Source organism: Cydia splendana, chromosome 4, assembly GCF_910591565.1.
Source record: "Cydia splendana chromosome 4, ilCydSple1.2, whole genome shotgun sequence".
In the NCBI taxonomy this organism is placed as follows: Eukaryota; Metazoa; Arthropoda; class Insecta; order Lepidoptera; family Tortricidae; genus Cydia; species Cydia splendana.
The window spans coordinates 9,216,577-9,236,370 of record NC_085963.1 but is presented as its reverse complement, the minus strand read 5'-3'; the positions used below and the strand labels follow the sequence as shown (position 1 = coordinate 9,236,370).

The 19,794-nt window shown below is 36.5% G+C and overlaps 1 protein-coding gene across 1 annotated transcript; it reads left to right on the top strand.

Moving 5' to 3' along the window:
• Positions 1 to 680: 680 nt before the first annotated feature.
• Positions 681 to 1,337, top strand: LOC134789752 (uncharacterized). The gene has a single exon (XM_063760382.1). The coding sequence runs from the start codon at positions 681 to 683 to the stop codon at positions 1,335 to 1,337; it is 657 nt and encodes a 218-aa protein (XP_063616452.1).
• The last annotated feature ends 18,457 nt before the right edge of the window (positions 1,338 to 19,794 follow it).

Genomic DNA, 19,794 nt, shown 5'->3' with positions numbered 1-19,794 from the left:
TGGTTGAGTTCTATTAAAGTAGAATAGTTAGTAGAGGGTTAAGGTACAAGCGTAGTAAGGGACTCAAAAGCGCACGAGATGTAAATAACTTTGATCTCGTGTAGTACACAAAATCTTTCACCTCAGCAGTGAGAACATACCTATTAGACAACTTGAAAAATGTAATCCTTCTTCATCACTTAATACCTGCACTCATGTTTTCTTAAGATATACAAACAATTAAGTTTAATTACCGCAAAAACAAAACGTAATAATAAATTTCAGTAAAAATAACGAACATCAACTGACACTTCAATCGATCACTTTTTTTTTTGTAAAAAAAAAGCTTTGTAAGGTACGGTCCGAATTGCGGATACGTACTATTTGTCAACTGTGGGAGAAATTCTTAAAAGTAAAATAATTAATTTTGCGTGATAATCTGTGTATTTTTTGAGTTCATTATTTTAATTGTACAATAAAATACCTAAAATATAGTATTTTATCAGTTTTTATCAAATCTTAAACTTTATTTTTATTAATCAATTATTAAGAATTCAGACTCGTACGTGGTTTGGAACGATGTGGTCTGAAGTTTTCGGGGGTCTATTATAAACCCTCAATATACCGTTGAATGTCGTTATGCCAATGTCGGATGCTCGGTTGACGGTGTTTTTATGAACAACTTCAGCTATGCAGACGACATGGTGTTGCTGGCGCCATCTCTGGGTGCTTTGCAAACCCTAATCGGTATCTGTGAGAGATACGCAGGAGCACATGGACTCAGATATAACGCCAAGAAAAGCGAATTCCTAATTTTCAAAGCGGGTGCTAAAACGTATGAGGCCCTGCCACCGATTACTCTATGTGGCACAAACCTGAACAGAGTCAGGCACTTCAAATATCTGTGTCACTGGGTGACTGAGGATCTCTGTGACAACATGGACATCGAGAGGGAGAGACGGGCGCTGTCCGTCCGCTGCAATATGTTGGCACGTAGGTTTTCAGGGTGCACTAGGGAAGTTAAAATAACTCTATTCAGGGCATACTGCCAGTGCTTCTATACCTGTAACCTATGGGTCAATTATACGCAGAGGACGTACAGCGCTCTTCGAGTGCAATATAATGACGCCTTCAGGATGTTGCTCGGTTTTCGGCGGAGGTGCAGTGCATCAGGCATGTTTGCGGAGGCAAGCGTTGATGGCTTCCATGCGATTATAAGGAAACGCTGTGCCTCCGTGCTAGATAGGCTGCTGGGGAGTCCGAACAGCATCCTGAGGGTGTTTTCCGGGAGGTGGGACTCACCGATGATGCGTAGATGGATCGGTCTGCACTCCAGCTTTATAAATTATGATAGTTAGTATTTGTAGTAGTAATGTTGTTTAATTGTTTCGTTATTGTAACAGTTATTTAATTTTTAATTTAATTTATATTCCAATGTATTGACTGAATCTGATTGAATAATATAATAATTGTATTTTTATTGATATTAAGTATATTTTTGCTGACATAAATGAATTATTTTTATTAATGTTTTAATTATTTACATACGTGATGCTAGTCAAATTTTTAAAATTAAATGTAAGTAAACAAAAAGTTTTGTGTATGTATGGCTCACCCGGTATTGTAATTATCTTAGCTTTAAGTAGATAATATATTGTCTTGCATGGTAGGTTTTAATGAAAATTGTACTCTAACATTAGTATTTAGGTCCTGTTACTAACACTTGTATGGGTCTTGCCTGAAATAAATGATTATTTAATTTAACTTTTTTGTTTGTTTCTTTTTGCTAACAGTGTGAAAGGGACAGATATAATAGAACCCAAGTATTTCGAACTTGTATTAGACCCCGCATGTTGAAATGACATTTGACTATAAAGGTCACTTGAATGTAATTTTGTCTCACTCAGTGAGCAAAATCGCATTTTGCTCACTGTTTTTAAGAAGCAAAGTACCCTTGTTCGAGCTGCTGAGTTGAAAAATCATTTGTATATTATTTTTAAGTTAGGTTTTTTATAATGTGTTTATTTGTATTTTTTATTGTTTTGTAAGTGTTTTTATATTATACTTTTATATTCATATTATAAATAACCTAATCTAAGACATGAAATGAATAAAGCAAAGTAATTATTATTAGATATCAATATAGTTTTCGCTATAAATAACATCCACGTATCCGCCATATTACGTACTAAAAATAGAACTGTACTGCTACACAAAAAAATGCCAACAAAGAAGCATCCAATTCATAAAATACAGTTACAATATGAACTCAATGTTACTTAGTCGGATTGTCAGGGCACAGCTTATTTATGATACGGTTCGCAATAATAAGGTATCAACAGACAAATACAAATAATATGAAATTATTCTTTCTGCGTTTCCAATAAAAAGTTATTCTCAAACAAATTGGCTGGTTACTGGTTATCTGTCCGATTCGAACTTTAAGATACGCCAAGTACTAGAAACGATATGGATTAGATGTGAGTGTCAAAAGTGACGTTTTTGTTTGAAGAAACGTCACATGTGACACTGACATGTCTATTCCATATCGTTTCTAGATCTATTACTTGATGTATCTTAAAGTTCATATCGGGTCGTTTGTTTTCTGAATTTTTTCAAATGATTTTCAGTACCAGCTCTATCCCGTCGTTCGTAATTAATAATAAAACAATAAGGATGGTTTGTAAAAGGCAATAACAATAACATTTCGAATGTGTTGTCATTTTTATTATAATACGTCGGTGGCAAACAAGCATACGGCTCGCCTGATAGTAAGTAGTCCCCGTAGCCTATGGACACTTGCATCTCCAGAGGTGTTACATTAAAACTCCGCACCTTCGTTGAGCTCTGGCAACCTTACTCAGCGGCAGGAACACAACACTAAGATATAACCGGCGCTACAATATAACTGCCTCTCCCTAAAAATAGCTTAAAATCGAAATGCAAGATATTTTTTTTCTATGTTTGTTCGTTAGGTACTTAGTTAAATCTTTTCAATTCAATAATATATGTCAGAGTCAAACAATCACGCGGAATGACCCCGGAGATAAATGCGACGTGCCTCCTCCGGACGACGTTTTTCACTCTCCCTTCAATTTACCTGCTGAGTTCATCTTGAATAATTTATATCTACACTTCGCTTCGCTACTAGGTATATTAGTGTTTATGCATGTTATGCAGAGGGAATAGAGCTCACAATCGGCTGATATAACGCTCTCTTAAGAAAATGTAAAGGCAATCATTTTAATATCTACCAGGAATCTCATGCGGATTTCTCACTAAGCGCATTGTTATGTTTCTGCTAAGACATTTTCGTTTTAAGTACTTTTTGTAATAAAGCTAATTTTGAATATGTACTAAGAAAGAATGAATGTGTCTAACTCAATTAGTTCGGTACTTAGTTATTAAATTGATATATAAAGATCTTTTACGACTATTTCTCGCCAATACTTTAATTGTCTTTGTAGTGTTTTTATATTCATTATAACATATTTAAGTACATAGTGAGCGAGAGTAAGAAAGAAACACGGATCGAAAATTTGATAATTCTCCTCTCCGGCCCTCTTTAATACATGTTGTCAATGAATACCTATCTACAAGTCTATTCAAGAGTTGTGTGAGAAATTAAATAAACGAATTATATATATCGTCGGATTGTCATGTTACACTTGTGGATTCTTAACTTATTCAATCAGTTAATGCCTGCTTTATGTCAATCGACCCCATATTGTTCTTTGATTGATTTATATTGCGATCGTTATTTGCTTCCCTTGACATTCGAGTGAACGACTGCCTCATCTAATTACGCACCTCAGTTAGCAGATAAACAAATTGCTGTTTTAAAAAGTACCAGCTACTGTTTTCTATTAAGTTTTTTATTGCCTATTTCAATTTCCATTTGCATTATATTCCTCTTTCGTTTCGTTCCGTCGGTCTTCAGAAAAATGTTTCCTATTAATTTTTGTTTCTATATTTTATATTTTTAAATCTACTATTTATAGTCGTTGTGTTGAGTTGTGATGGTATAAAAAACGCAAATAACTCTATTTACCCTTATAGTGCCAGTCATAGACAACGACAAAAACCTCTAAGTTCCAGGGAGTTCCAGGAATTGTTGACTTTTCGTACATTTTGTATAGGTATCTTTCCTGTCGCCGCGATAACGCATCCGTGGGACTCGAGGGCTTAATGTAATTTCAATTGTTTTTATGCTAGACAGAAGGTTTCAAAAAGTGAATTTAACTTTGAATTCGTTTTAATTACTGATTCCATTATTCCAGCATTTATTAAACCTTGAAACTTTTAATGGGAAGGCGTACGCGAAATACACGAAATATATTATATAGGCGTAAGTGACGTTAACAATGAATAAGTTGGTGTTACGGCCGTCCCAGGTACTGCGCTGCAGCGCTCAGCGTGTTCAAATTGAATTTCTAAGTTATTCCTCAACTTGTGAAGGCACGAATGAAGTGAGGTTGTTGAGTTGTTGTTTCTCGAGTCAGGACTCGATGATTAGACGTTTGCGTCGATTAACAACATACGAGAATTCACCTGTTAATGCATTTTACTCATACGACTAGTCATTTACAGGTTATGACAGGTATTTGGTAGAAACAGTTAACAACGCTGCCGTGTCACGCGCAACTCATGTAACTTTAAAACATGAGTTTCGAGATAATTACGTTTAAAGTTTTAATGATTCAAATTCTGTTATCGTTGTCGATTCATCGTAATTAATTTTTATTTTGTAATGTAGATGTAGGAAATGTGGTCGTAGAATAGAGACCTTAATTTTTTTTCGTATAATTGAATACTCTTCAATTTTCATTTCATTCGAGTTATGGAGTTCCGCATGACCAACTGTTCTATACTAAGTATATTGGTTACTAGTCCCTGGTGTTCACTTAATCATACGGCAAATGATGATGATGGAATTTCCTTTTTCAGGGTTGCTCCTTTTGACTCACAGATTGATTTGGGAAGGGGAGCCAATCGAATTTTTGATGCAAAATTTTGACTTAAGAGGGGGTGCCCCGCAAAATTTGTAAAAAATAAAGTGTTGCTATGTGGTCAAGCCTGGTATCATTTTCGTGTAACTCAAGGATGCAAAATTCGTTTCTGATATTTAATTTATACGATTTCATATAAATAATTAAAAAAAATTAAAAAGAAAAATTTGCTTTTTAATTTTTTTCGAATAAAAGCCTATATTTTTCTTATTTTAATATGCACACAAAAAATAAAAATTTCATGATAATGACACCAAACTTAATGCAGAAACCTAAACAGATGCTTTCATCAATTTATGATTGTATGGGACAAATCATCCCCACCCTTTCATCCACACCGCACCAAAAATCAAGGTGGCTCCCGTTCCTAAAATGATCTAAGGGTTCTAAGAACTGACTATGCTAAAGGGTATCTCATCATCATCAAACGCCGTAATTCTCATAGCTGTAACTCATATCTTTGTATACTATTCAGTGAGCTGGTGGTCGAAAGTAGGTCTGCATTTCATTTTTTTCTCTCTACATTTTCAGAAATAAATATGCCATGTGTATACTTTTTATAACGAGAAATATTAGAGCTTTTTCAAGAAATTTTTATTTTTTGTGTATATATAAAAATGAGAAAAATGTAGGCATTTATTCGGAAAAAAATAAACAGGCAATTTTGTTTTTCTTTTTTTTTATTAATTATATGAAACCGTATAAATTAAATAACAGAAATGAATTTAGCGTCCTTGATTTACCCGAAAATGATACCAAACTTGAGCACATAGCAAAACTTATTTTTTTACAAATTTCGGGAGGCCCCCTTTAGTCAAAATTTTGCATCAAAAATTCGGTCGGCTCCCCTTCCTAAATCAATCTGTGAATCAAAAGGAGCAACTCTGCAAAAGGAAATTCCATCATCATCAATTGCCGTATATCGCATTTTTTAGTCGTGATCGCCACGGACTATACGCGACGGCATGTAGGTAAGTTAAGTTACAAGACATACGCGTGACTTATTTTCTATGCATTTGAAAAACTATTGTACATGATTCATCGGCCAGTCATGCGTAACTCCGGTAACTTAAAAAACAATGGTGATATTTTGGTAAGGTTTTGGTTGTGCCAGTCATGCATAGGTATATCATGCAACTCAGGTTAAAAGAGTTGTGTTTGATGCCATATCGGTAAAAAAATAATGTTACATGACTTAGTAATATGTTTTTCTCAGTAAATGGTTAACATTTTAAATTTTTTCTTTTAGTAGATACATATTTAACGGTTTTAAAGACGATTTAGACTGGTTATCCGTATCATGTAACTTAAGTTAACGGAGTTGCGCCTGACACGGCAGAGTGTACCCACTTTAATACATTTTCAGCCCACTTCTGAGGGACCGTTCTATTAAAGAAATAGACTAGAAGACTACCTACTTAAAATAAACATTAACTTCGACATATTTAATACGATTTTCGTCAGAGATTTTAAAGTCGAGCAATATAGATGATGTCAATACACAATATAGCTGCTCGTTTAAGTACATGTAGGTTGAAGGGTGATGTACACAAGTAATGGAATGTGCTAAAGGTCGTATCTCGGAACCATACGTCAAGGATGCAGGGTGCCGAGCTAAAATTAACTCATTCATTGTGTAGGCATGTCTCGACGTCAAACTGATGACATTCATGAAGAGTATGTATTATAACGCCGTTGCCTTGGCTTAAAAATTATTTACTTACTCTTACTCCGTTGGCTCAGCGACCCAAAATGAGACTTGCGGGCTCAGCACGGTTCCATTTTTATCGACTATCACTATGCGCGTCCCTTTCGCACTTACATACTTGTTAGAACGTGACAGGCATGGTGACAAGGGATAAAAACGCGACCGTGCTAAGCCGCCTGGCCTCCGACACAAGACAACGCCACTTTTCTCGGTCCTGTGCTCGCGCAGGTCCGCCTCCACCATGTCGCACCAGTGATATCTGGGGCATCCGATAGGACGTCTTCCTGCTGGACGGCCCAGGTATGCTCTTCTCACGTTCCGATCTTCCTCCATTCTCTCAAGGTGGCCCAACCAACCGAGTCTGTGAGCTTTAGTCTCTCCCATGATGTTAGGTTCAGCCACTAGGTCTTCGATCTCACGGTTCCTAAGGACTGACCAGCTTCCGTCCGGTCTTTTAAAAAAAAAGTAAAAAATACATTCTAAAAAGGTCTTTGTTAAAACTTACATTTAATAAAATTTATGATCAGAGTGTCCAAATATCTATGCAAAAATAAGTGGTACTTTACTTATATTAGGTATCTTTTTAAAATGGAAGTGTAGGTAGGTACATTAATAATTGAATATAAAATTTTTGTTAACATATTTATTTGGGTTAGGTTAGAGAGCTTGTTGCTTCAGTGTACATTGATATTGTAGGGTTACGATCTTCAGTCATGAGGTAACGACGAAGTAGATGAAAAGAGTATTCGGCTTGCAATAAAAATACTCAATTTATGGGTCTAAATATTTAATGCAAATGAATAACCCTTTAAGTTTTTTGTAGTTTATATTATTAGTTTCTAAATTTATTTATATAATTTACTGATATATGTTGTGTAATATCTCGTTTAGAAATAAATGCGTCAATATTAAAAAATAATAATAACCCTCTGAATCCAGGCATCCATGTGAAAAGTACAGGTACCTACTTGTAATTAATCACCCATCCTTGTGTAGGTATTGTGCCGCTCACAGTGCGCCGTATGCACTAACACGCCCTCAGCCCTCCCCGTACATTCATTAACTTCCACTGCAAATGCGAGCATCATAGCACTGTCTAAAATAGCTCCAGCTCTTACTTTATCAAGTTATCCACTAGGAATGAGCAAGTTAAACAATATTCCACACTTCCATGTTTACGGGCAGTGTGCTGTCCGCTAGCAATTAATGTAAAGTTCTATTAGCGTCAGCAACTTGTGTCGTATTAGTTAAAGTTTACACGATTTCCGACAGCTAGAAGATCCAATTAGCAATATCATCCGGTCTGAGTGTAACGAGGCCGGAGTGGCAATAAGCGACGGCGGTACAGTTAACATACTGCAAATTGCTGTAAAATTTACTTAAACTCCTTGTTACATCTGAGATAGGATTGCGCGCACTGGAGATTAAGCGAATCCTTAGGGACTGTTGAGTGTTGGAGTATCTACTCAGGTAAATCGTTTATTAGAATATGTAATCTGAGAATACATACAATTGGCAGCTTCCTGCCAAAACTGCCCCATTAATTTAAGTGATTAAAATAAAAATAAAAGTTTTCGATATATAGTACTTCAGACAGAACAATTTATGTGAGCTATCATAGGTACAATCGCTCCCACGACATGGTTTTCCTGGAAATTATTCGAGCGCACCAAAGGACCTGAAGGTTCGATTGAATCCCTTGCTACAGTTCATAATAGGGTGCATGGTATTCCATCTGTCGAATATATTGGTCCAATGTGTATTGCGTCTCACATTTTGCTTAATGAGATAATGAGAGAGTGAGACGCAATGACATTGGACAAAGAAATTGGATAGGTGGAATACCACCCTAAGGCAAAAAGATCATTTGCCTAGCGTGACACATAATTGCCCGCCGCCGGTTGTTATAGGTCGGCTTTCAAGTTCATGTATCGAGAGCTCAAAGACTGATATAAAGTCAATTATTGTATCTACTCAAGCGTGTCACATCAGACCAGTCATTTAACCGTAGTTATAACTTATAAGCCACGGAGCATTGTCTTATTACTAAAAATATCTTTATGCTTACATACATAAGTACCCTAACTGATTCAGGCTCGTAAAGTTTTATGAATAAGGCGGATACAATTTATCCATGTAATCATTAATCAAGAAGTTTTTTAAGTTACACTTAATCATGACCCAATAATTAGTTTTTAAAAATGTACCGAGCAGCAATGTACTGCAAATATTACGAGACATAACATAACACGACATTACGAGATATGAGTTTTTTATAGTAACTGTCAACAAGCTTTGACATTTACTTAAAAAAGCTCGTATCTCGTAACTTGCGTGTACGTTGCTTTACATTACGGGCCGTATTATGTTGTAGGTATGGTTAATATTTTCTCTATATTTCTGAGCAAAATGTATCTCAATATACCTACTTCTTAGGTCCTATGCTATCCAGCGTTCAAAGATTCGCCCGTATAGTATTTACACACTGTAGATCAAAGAAGAAAATTGGCCTAACTATCCAGTAAAAAGCTGAGTACAATCTCTCATAAAATTGGTCTGCTCATAATTCCCAACGCGTCAGAGCGTTAATTGCTTGTAGTAAATTGGTAACAACCTGTCACCGAAGTTGAAAATCGTTCCCCTGTTAACGAAAGCATTTAGAGTTAACGTTAACACCCCACACTGATTACCTAAAAGTCACAAAATTATCTCTAAGGGTTATTTTGGCTAATTAATGATTTAGAAGAGGTATTTTAGGTTAGATAAACCACGTTTAATCAACAGATAAAATTAGCTTCTGCAGCCGACTTTTACAATAATGTATTTTAAATGAACTCGAATAAAGTCCGAGATAAAAAGGACAAATCCAATCCGAGACCGGTAATTATTGGCAGTCGTAAATCAAATATAAATGGTTCCATTTTCGTTTTGGTGTGTACGGAAACACTAAAAGGCCTTGGGCAATGCCGCTAAATGAAGATTTGTGGCCAGCAATAAAATACCATTGTGTTGTGCGTCCCATGGACGCTAAGATTGGGCGATACCATATATAGACCTATAAGTATGTGAAAATAGTCTAAACTAAACAAATGACAACGGAGGTTTTTGTACGCATTACTTACGTACATATTTGTATTTAAGTATTAGGTAGCTACCAAAGAGAATAGATAGTATAGAGGGCTATTGCCAAAGTAAATTTTGTAGTCACGGTACATTTACTGCCATCTATCGACACACGATTAAAACTTAAAATAAAATTGAAAATGTATAAATTAATCAAAATATGTATACGGATAAATGATTTTTTATTTTTATTGTTCCATACTGACCCATGTTCTTTCACTGATATGTGTTAAAATTGTTAAATATCAAACGGTGTCGTCAACGCCATCTAGCCGAGAATAGGCCAAAGGTATGGCGCCATCTATTCGAGAATGACTTTTTCTTGATTTCCGAGGCACGTTTTTTTCTTAGACTTTATTTATCTTATACGGAGTTATATATATATCTCTGGTAGCTACTTAAATATTAGAAAGAAATTATTATTAACCGGAGTTCCTATTTGTGGTATAATGTTTTATTAAAATCCACGTCTCTTCTTCGTCCTCCTAGTGAAGCCAAAATAGAGTTAGACCAAGCTAAGTTGGCAACGATTTTGACATCCCAGACTGTGCAAGTGTTATTGAAATGTCATAATGTCATAGCAGTTTGAGCTCATTTAGACGATGCGAGAACTCGCATGCGAGTTTCATTACATTGCGGGTTTTGATCGGTCGGTTGAATTAGACGTAACCAAGAGTCCGCAATGTAACTAAAATCGCATGCGAGTTCGCGCGCCGACTAAATCAGCCCTAACTCTAATTATTCAGATGCTTATTTATAACTCGTCAGAATGAAAGCTATGACGTGGTTACCATGGCGGTCTTATTTATTCTGAAAGAAATACTAGATTCACATAGATTCACGAAAACTAACGCAGTATTTATGTGGAAATCATACAAGTTGGATTTAAATGCGCTACCTTCGCTAACTTTTTAATTAAAAAACGTTTGACATTTAGATTTTATCGCTGGTTGCATATTTTTTTCAAAATCTGTAAATGTCAATTGTCCTTAATTACTTATAAACTTAGGGCGCGTGATTTGGTCGCTGCTCTTCATGCCCCATAAAAAAAAATCCAGCCTGTATGGTTCAGATGAAATCTCGTGCCAGCTCTTATGATTTGAATTATTTTTGTACGGTAACCACGTCACGTTAAGAATCTGTTGAGTCAAATAGGCCTCTAGGGCTTTGATTTATTCGTGAAATTATTTCTGGAAAAAATATTTAATGGTACTTGAAAAACAAGAGAGATATGCCAATGTCCAATAAAACGGTTCATAACTTAATATCATCAAAGAATTCAAATATAATAAAAATCAAGAAGAAATAATAAGGAAGGTCTCCTTTTATAATCGCGAGTGAATAGCGCTGTTGCGCTATTGATAAAGCAAACAAAACAGGAAGTCGTACAATTTTATGTGGATGCTCGTCTGTTCTTCTAGAACCCCAGGAACCCCTATTATTTGGTGTAATAAGAATACCTACTTAACTTTAATTAGAATTATTGTGTTGTTTGTCTTACTGTGAACAAATGAATTTACATGATCATTCATGTTTTGCTACTTTTGATGCCTTCTTTTTGAAAAAAACATTTAGTGTTCGAAAGTATAACACAAAATTTAATAATTTAAATTTAAAAAGCGGTGGTGGCCGTGTGGGTCTGACGTCTGTCTTTCAATCCGGAGGTCGCGGGATTAAATCCTGGCTCGTACCAATGAGTGTTTCGGAACTTATGTACGGAATATCATTCCATATTTACCAATAGCTTTTCGGTGAAGGAAAACATCGTGAGGATAACTGCATACATCCGCGAAGAAATTCAAAGGTGTATGTGAAGTCCCCAATCAGCATTGGGCCGGCGTGGGGACTATAACCGAAACTCTCTCATGCTTGAGAGGAGGCCTGTGCCCAGCAGTGGGACGTATATAGGCTAAATTATTTATTTTATTTCAATTTTACAATTATATGGTTTACGGTACTTATGTACCTATATTTCCATTGTGTCTATAATAATTTATTAATTTGGCTAACATTTTCATTTCCCAATGGAAACCTATTTCCATTTTCAAGAGTTAATAATCGGGAGCAATCGCGGCCAGCGCAGAGTGGAGGCAAATGGCAACGATGCAGCCTGAAATTAGTCTCTTTAATGGTTCCGTTATGAATTTTCCATTACGTGTGCTGTCAACAAAGCCGCATATGAACGCTTTTCAGATGCGGATATATCAGTCAGCGAGACAATGTAAACGCGACGTCGACACTGATAGTTTAAAACTCATAGGTATTGTAGGATTACTGGATAAAATTAAAGTACCACCGTATTGCAAATAATTATGTAAGTTCCATAAATCCATAGTGGTACATAACTGTTAGGGCGGCCACATCAAACCATCTGTCAACGTAATCGTATAGTAGTTCCTTACAATTTTCTTGTACGAAGGTTAAACCGTTGACCCAGTGTCAAATTGTACTGGTAACCATGGTAACTTCAGGTTTAACCGGTTAACCCCGGGTTAGTATGATGGTGCCAGTGGCCCTTAGAAGTTTGTTTTATACTTAACAATTCATGGTTGATAATAGTACATTATTGTCGAGGCTTGGAAGTAGCTACTTGCAGGCTGAGGATTCGTTTTAAACGGACGACCTTGGGAGTCCGTTTAACTATCCGAAGCCAGCAAGTAGTCTTCCAGCCGAGTCATATATAGTGCTTTTCTTAAAAATGGTGCAAGACATATAAATATAATAGGAATATTTTATAGAAGCAACGTTCTTACGTATATATTTACACAGAAAAAAGTAGAAACAATTGAAAAAGTTAGCTTTGCCGCCTTTTTATTATTAAAATTTTAAAATAGAAGTGTATTTTTCCGCCGAAAATACACCAAGCTATACTGCGTCAAGCAAATCTTGTCAGTAGAAAAAGGCGCGAAATTCAAATTTTCTATGGGACCATTTCCTTTCGCGCCTACATTTTTCAAATTTGCCGCCTTTTTCTGCTGACAAGATCTGCTTGACCATCTATATTTGAGGCAGCTAAATAGTCGCGGTACCAACATTATAATAATTATTACTATTCATCTGTTTGGCTGTTTAATGGGCCTGTGCCGTCATTTGATATGGCCATTTAAACTTTTAAAAAGTTTGGAACTCGACAAATAATGGAATTTGTATGCAACATTGCAGTCCCAAAATCGAGACTGCAATGTTTTTAACTTTTTAATTTTTGACTGACCATAAACTCCGCACTTCGCGACCTATTTTTTATACGGCAAAGTCGACTTTGCCGTCCATTATTGAGAAAATATTTTTTTATTATATTAATATTTTTTTTAAACAAACAATTAGTATAATCGACAATGGGAGTATTATTTTACCGTTAGTTTCAGGGTGCTCTGCGGATTGCTGAAGGAAATATTTCAGTAGTTACCATAAAATGAATATCATTTCACTTAGGGTATGGTAAATAAAGGATGACTCACGCTAAACCGGGCCGTGCCCGGGCGGGGCGTCCGACAAGTCATTTTCTATAACGGCTGATCGGTGATCACGTGGTGCTTTCCATAGGAAGCGAAGCTCCGAAAGCGCCTGCCCGGCCACGGCCCGGTCTAGCGTGAGTCATCCTTAAGACGGACAATGAAAAAATACACGTTCGAAAAGGGTACATTTGTATCGGAACTAAAATATCATTTTTACCTGTGGTAAAAGTGATATTTTAGTTGCGAATTATATTAATTAATTGGTTGTTGGACAGCATTTTGAAGCTGATCAAAACATTATGGACATTCTAAAATATCTTCAGACATGCTAATACATTTCAAATGTATTTAATTAAACAGTTTTCTCAACCAACAAGTAAGTATCCAAAATTGCATAAAATGTCCTCTGGCAAAGCATCTTAGTTGTGCCGATCCCTGGCCGCCGCCCCGCCCAACTAAATCAATTATGAGCCGCAATTACCTCAGTAATTACATGCTTTGACAGCTCCTGACGGCAGTCACCCATGTGCCTACGTCTAGCGCATTTCACTGTCTCGGGAGCTAATTTAATTTAGCCCATGGAACGTCAGGTAGGTAGTATTTGCCTACCTGCCTATCGGTTGCAGTATAGGGACCGAGCGCGTTGGAGGGTTTGCGCTTGTGGTCTGAATCGGAAACATACGTGCACATGTACATTGCCAAAGCAAGTGCTACCATCTACCATTCTCGTCGGTACGTTTCCTTGTGCATAGTAGGTTCCGCCATCTTGTGGGCTACATCGGAAGCATAAATGACGGCTTCTATGCTGCCCCCTATAGTTCATGCACGGGGCCTATTGTGCCTGTAGTAGTGGCAGATAAAAACAGATGACACCGATTACTTTCGGCTGAAATGTTTTCTTTGTTCTAGGTACTTGGAAATACTTAGGCAGGAAAAAAAATAAGCTAAGAAAATGTATTTTTGGCTACAGTCTGTCAGACTTGGATATACTTAATAAATGTATACCTTCTTACAAATTTTAGCTTTTGTTATTCAGTCCGTATAATATAATATTTAGTTTCCAGCTTGTGCTAGTAGGTAGGTATAACTATCATGACATTTATTCCTTTGAAGTTAGTATTTGCGATTTCAGTGAGTCTCAATTTGCTGTCTGAGAACACTAGAAGTTTGTGTAGACGAGCTTGGTTATCTAACACGGAGCCACTCTCGGATAACCTGTTTTGCAATAAATTACGTTACATATTTGTTTTAACGTACCTACATGGATCATATATAAAACAAAGTCCCCCACGGTCGTCTATCTGTCTGTAGACCTACTATCTGTATAGTTAAACCTTCCTCAAAAATCACCCTATTGATAGGTGAAAATTGTATGAAAATCCGTTCAGTAGTTTTTGAGTTTTGGAGTTGCAAAAACAGTAAAATGTCTAGAGCACATTTCATTTAACTGCGTCCATATCCACTTCACTTAATATCAGCTCATCGTCTACTAGGAGAATATTATATTAGACGACTTAGAAAGTACAAAAGACCTCCTATTTCAATAAGCTCGTCAAATCAAAATCCATTTTTCGAAGTCTCAGTGGAGCGCTTGTTATGTGCGAACCGGGGACAACAGGATATTGAACTTCTTACGCCTTTGTACGGATTCACTCAAATTTAACCGCTTTGTGGCAAACCGTTCTAATCATTATGTATACATGTGCCTCTGTAAATATCCCGCACTACAAATTGTAGGCAGCGAACAAAGCTTTAGTTTATACGGCCTCACTAGGTACGTAAGTTGCAGGGTATGAGGAAGTGGAATATAAGTGTATATAGTTACATATGTACCTCGCGTATTGTATAAAGTGTATTTTAAGTGTGCGTGTGTGTGTGTGTGTGTGTGTATTGTCTCTTGTTTAAGTATATTGTGTGTGTGTATTATCTTGTATTGTCAGTGTTAGCATTCGCATCAAAATTATGTATTTTAGGTTGATTGTATAGTGTACTAGTATAGGTTAAGGACATTAAACTATGTAGGTAGATTTAGCCTTGCCACAGTCTTGAGGACAATTTCGATTATTGGTGAGTACTGATCCCCCTTCGTACTTGGTACATGACGCAGTCCACATCTTTCACCTTTTTCACCAAAAAATCCTCTGAGTTTGTGCATATAGTACACAATTAGTAGCTGTTCATCAGCTATGTACACAAACTTTTCAATGCGTTCTCTTTAAATAAAAACTTTTTGGATTACACATGGCGCTAAGTAAAGTACAATGTCCTGTCATAATAATTGTAATTTAACGTGTACGTTTTTATTATTTCACGAGGGTCCCAGCTGAACGATGTCGCACGTGACTCGCGACAACATCATCTAACTTAGCCCATAAACACTCTGGATGTCGCGTTGCCACTTGCAGCCATTACTTACTGTTGCAAATGTATTTGAAAGCATTCTTGTTCCAAAAGGTTTTACAAACTTTAATGCTACATTGTGACTACAATATGATTAGGTAAAATAAGTTTGGCATTCGGTTTTTGTCTGCATCGTCTATCATTTGCCTACTAAATAAAATTGTGTTGTGAAGTGTCTTGAAGAAACCCTTTTTTTTAATTTATTGATTAACAGGACCTTTATACAATTGTACATATTTTTTTACTATTCCGAATTTTCACCTACGCAACGATACCTTGTCAAATAAATGAACACTGGTTTTTTTTCGTGACACGTATACATAATTAATTTCTAAGACCTTAGACATTTTTTTCGGGACTTCGGTGACTTATTTTCTATGCATTTGAAAAAATATTGTACATGATTCATCGGCCAGTCATGGGTGGGTCAAACAGATCACTGTGTTATGTCTTTCCTGTAGACATACACAAGAGTTAAGGGCTATAAAGGTTAATTTTCTTATTTAACCCTTATCCACGTGAAAAGGTCCTCCTTTTATTTAGAGAACTAAGATAAAATCATTGCTTATATGCCCACAAGCTGTTAACTATTGCCCACAGGAGAGAAAAATGTGCTGTTCGCGATAACACGCTAGTTTTCTCTCCTGTGGGCAATAGTTAACAGCTTGTGGGCATGTAAGTAATGATTTTATCATAGTTCTTTAAATAAAAGGAGGACCTTTTCACGTGGATAAGGGTTAAATAAGAAAATTAACCTTTATAGCCCTTAACTCCTGTGTATGTCTACAGGAAAGACATAACACAGTGATCTGTTTGACCCGGGTAACTCCGGTAACTTAAAAAACAATGGTGCTATTTTGGTAAGGTTTTGGTTGTGCCAGTCACGCATAGGTATATCATGCAACTCAGGTTAAAAGAGTTGTGTTTGATGCCATATCGGTAAAAAAATAATGTTACATGACTTAGTAATATGTTTTTCTCAGTAAATGGTTAACATTTTAATTTTTTTATTTTAGTAGATACATATTTAATGGTTTTAAAGACGATTTAGACTGGTTATCCGTATCATGTAACTTAAGTTAACGGAGTTGCGCCTGACACGGCAGAGTGTACCCACTTTAATACATTTTTAGCCCACTTCTGAGGGACCGTTCTATTAAAGAAATAGACTAGAAGACTACCTACTTAAAATAAACATTAACTTCGACATATTTAATACGATTTTCGTCAGAGATTTCAAAGTCGAACAATATAGATGATGTCAATACACAATATAGCTGCTCGTTTAAGTACATGTAGGTTGAAGGGTGATGTACACAAGTAATGGAATGTGCTAAAGGTCGTATCTCGGAACCATACGTCAAGGATGCGGGGTGCCGAGCTAAAATTAACTCGTTCATTGTGTAGGCATGTCTCGACGTCAAACTGATGACATTCATGAAGAGTATGTATTATAACGCCGATGCCTTGGCTTAAAAATTATTTACTTACTCTTACTCCGTTGGCTCAGCGACCCAAAATGAGACTTGGCCTCCGACACAAGACAACGCCACTTTTCTCGGTCCTGTGCTCGCGCAGGTCCGCCTCCACCATGTCGCACCAGTGATATCTGGGGCATCCGATAGGACGTCTTCCTGCTGGACGGCCCAGGTATGCTCTTCTCACGTTCCGATCTTCCTCCATTCTCTCAAGGTGGCCCAACCAACCGAGTCTGTGAGCTTTAGTCTCTCCCATGATGTTAGGTTCAGCCACTAGGTCTTCGATCTCACGGTTCCTAAGGACTGACCAGCTTCCGTCCGGTCTTAAAAAAAAAAAAGAAAAAAATACATTCTAAAAAGGTCTTTGTTAAAACTTACATTTAATAAAATTTATGATCAGAGTGTCCAAATATCTATGCAAAAATAAGTGGTACTTTACTTATATTAGGTATCTTTTTAAAATGGAAGTGTAGGTAGGTACATTAATAATTGAATATAAAATTTTTGCTAACATATTTATTTGGGTTAGGTTAGAGAGCTTGTTGCTTCAGTGTACATTGATATTGTAGGGTTACGATCTTCAGTCATGAGGTAACGACGAAGTAGATGAAAAGAGTATTCGACTTGCAATAAAAATACTCAATTTATGGGTCTAAATATTTAATGCAAATGAATAACCCTTTAAGTTTTTTGTAGTTTATATTATTAGTTTCTAAATTTATTTATATAATTTACTGATATATGTTGTGTAATATCTCGTTTAGAAATAAATGCGTCAATATTAAAAAATAATAATAACCCTCTGAATCCAGGCATCCATGTGAAAAGTACAGGTACCTACTTGTAATTAATCACCCATCCTTGTGTAGGTATTGTGCCGCTCACAGTGCGCCGTATGCACTAACACGCCCTCAGCCCTCCCCGTACTTCATTAACTTCCACTGCAAATGCGAGCATCATAGCACTGTCTAAAATAGCTCCAGCTCTTACTTTATCAAATTATCCACTAGGAATGAGCAAGTTAAACAATATTCCACACTTCCATGTTTACGGGCAGAGTGCTGTCCGCTAGCAATTAATGTAAAGTTCTATTAGCGTCAGCAACTTGTGTCGTATTAGTTAAAGTTTACACGATTTCCGACAGCTAGAAGATCCAATTAGCAATATCATCCGGTCTGAGTGTAACGAGGCCGGAGTGGCAATAAGCGACGGCGGTAAGTACAGTTAACATACTGCAAATTGCTGTAAAATTTACTTAAACTCCTTGTTACATCTGAGATAGGATTGCGCGCACTGGAGATTAAGCGAATCCTTAGGGACTGTTGAGTGTTGGAGTATCTACTCAGGTAAATCGTTTATTAGAATATGTAATCTGAGAATACATACAATTGGCAGCGTCCTGCCAAGACTGCCCCATTAATTTAAGTGATTAAAATAAAAATAAAAGTTTTCGATATATAGTACTTCAGACAGAACAATTTATGTGAGCTATCATAGGTACAATCGCTCCCACGACATGGTTTTCCTGGAAATTATTCGAGCGCACCAAAGGACCTGAAGGTTCGATTGAATCCCTTGCTACCGTTCATAATAGGGTGCATGGTATTCCATCTGTCGAATATATTGGTCCAATGTGTATTGCGTCTCACATTTTGCTGAATGAGAGAATGAGATGCAATAACATTGGACAGATGGAATACGGGTGGTATTAACCACTAAGTATAAGGCAAAGAGATCATTTGCGTGGCGCGACACATAATTGCCCGCTGGTTGATATTGGTCGGCTTTCAAGTTCATGTATCGAGAGCCCAAAGACACTTTCTAACAATCAATTATTGTATCTACTCAAGCGTGTCACATCAGACCAGTCATTATACCTTAGTTATAACTTATAAGCCACGGAGCATTGTCTTATTACTAAAAATATCTTTATGCTTACATACATAAGTACCCTAACTGATTCAGGCTCGTAAAGTTTTATGAATAAGGCGGATACAATTTATCCATGTAATCATTAATCAAGAAGTTTTTTAAGTTACGCTTAATCATGACCCCATAATTAATTTTTATAAATTTACCGAGCAGCAATGTACTGCAAACATTACGAGAATAACATAACACGACATTACGAGATAGGAGCTTTTTATAGTAACTGTCAACAAGCGTTGACATTTACGTAAAAAAAGCTCGTATCTTGTAACTTGCGTGTACCGTGGCTTTACATTGCGGGCCGAATTATGTTGTATGGTTAAATTTTTTCTGTATTTCTAAGCAAAATGGATCTCAATATACTTCTTAGGTCCTATGCTATCCACCGTTCAAAGAATCGCCCGTATTGTACTTACACACCGTGGATCAAACAAAAAAATTGGCCTTAGTATCCAGTAAAAAGCTGAGTACAATCTCTCATAAAATTGGTCTGCTCATAATTCCCAACGCGTCAGAGCGTTAATTGCTTGTAGTAAATTGGTAACAACCTGTCAGCGAAGTTGAAAATCGTTCCCCTGTTAACGAAAGCATTTAGAGTTAACGTTAACACCCCACACTGATTACCTAAATGTCACAAAATTATCTCTAAGGGTTATTTTGGCTAATTAATGATTTAGAACAGGTATTTTAGGTTAGATAAACCACGTTTAATC

Bases quoted from the DNA above. Each gene is read 5' to 3' on its own strand.
- LOC134789752 (XM_063760382.1), top strand. From the start codon at position 681: ATGGTGTTGCTGGCGCCATCTCTGGGTGCTTTGCAAACCCTAATCGGT.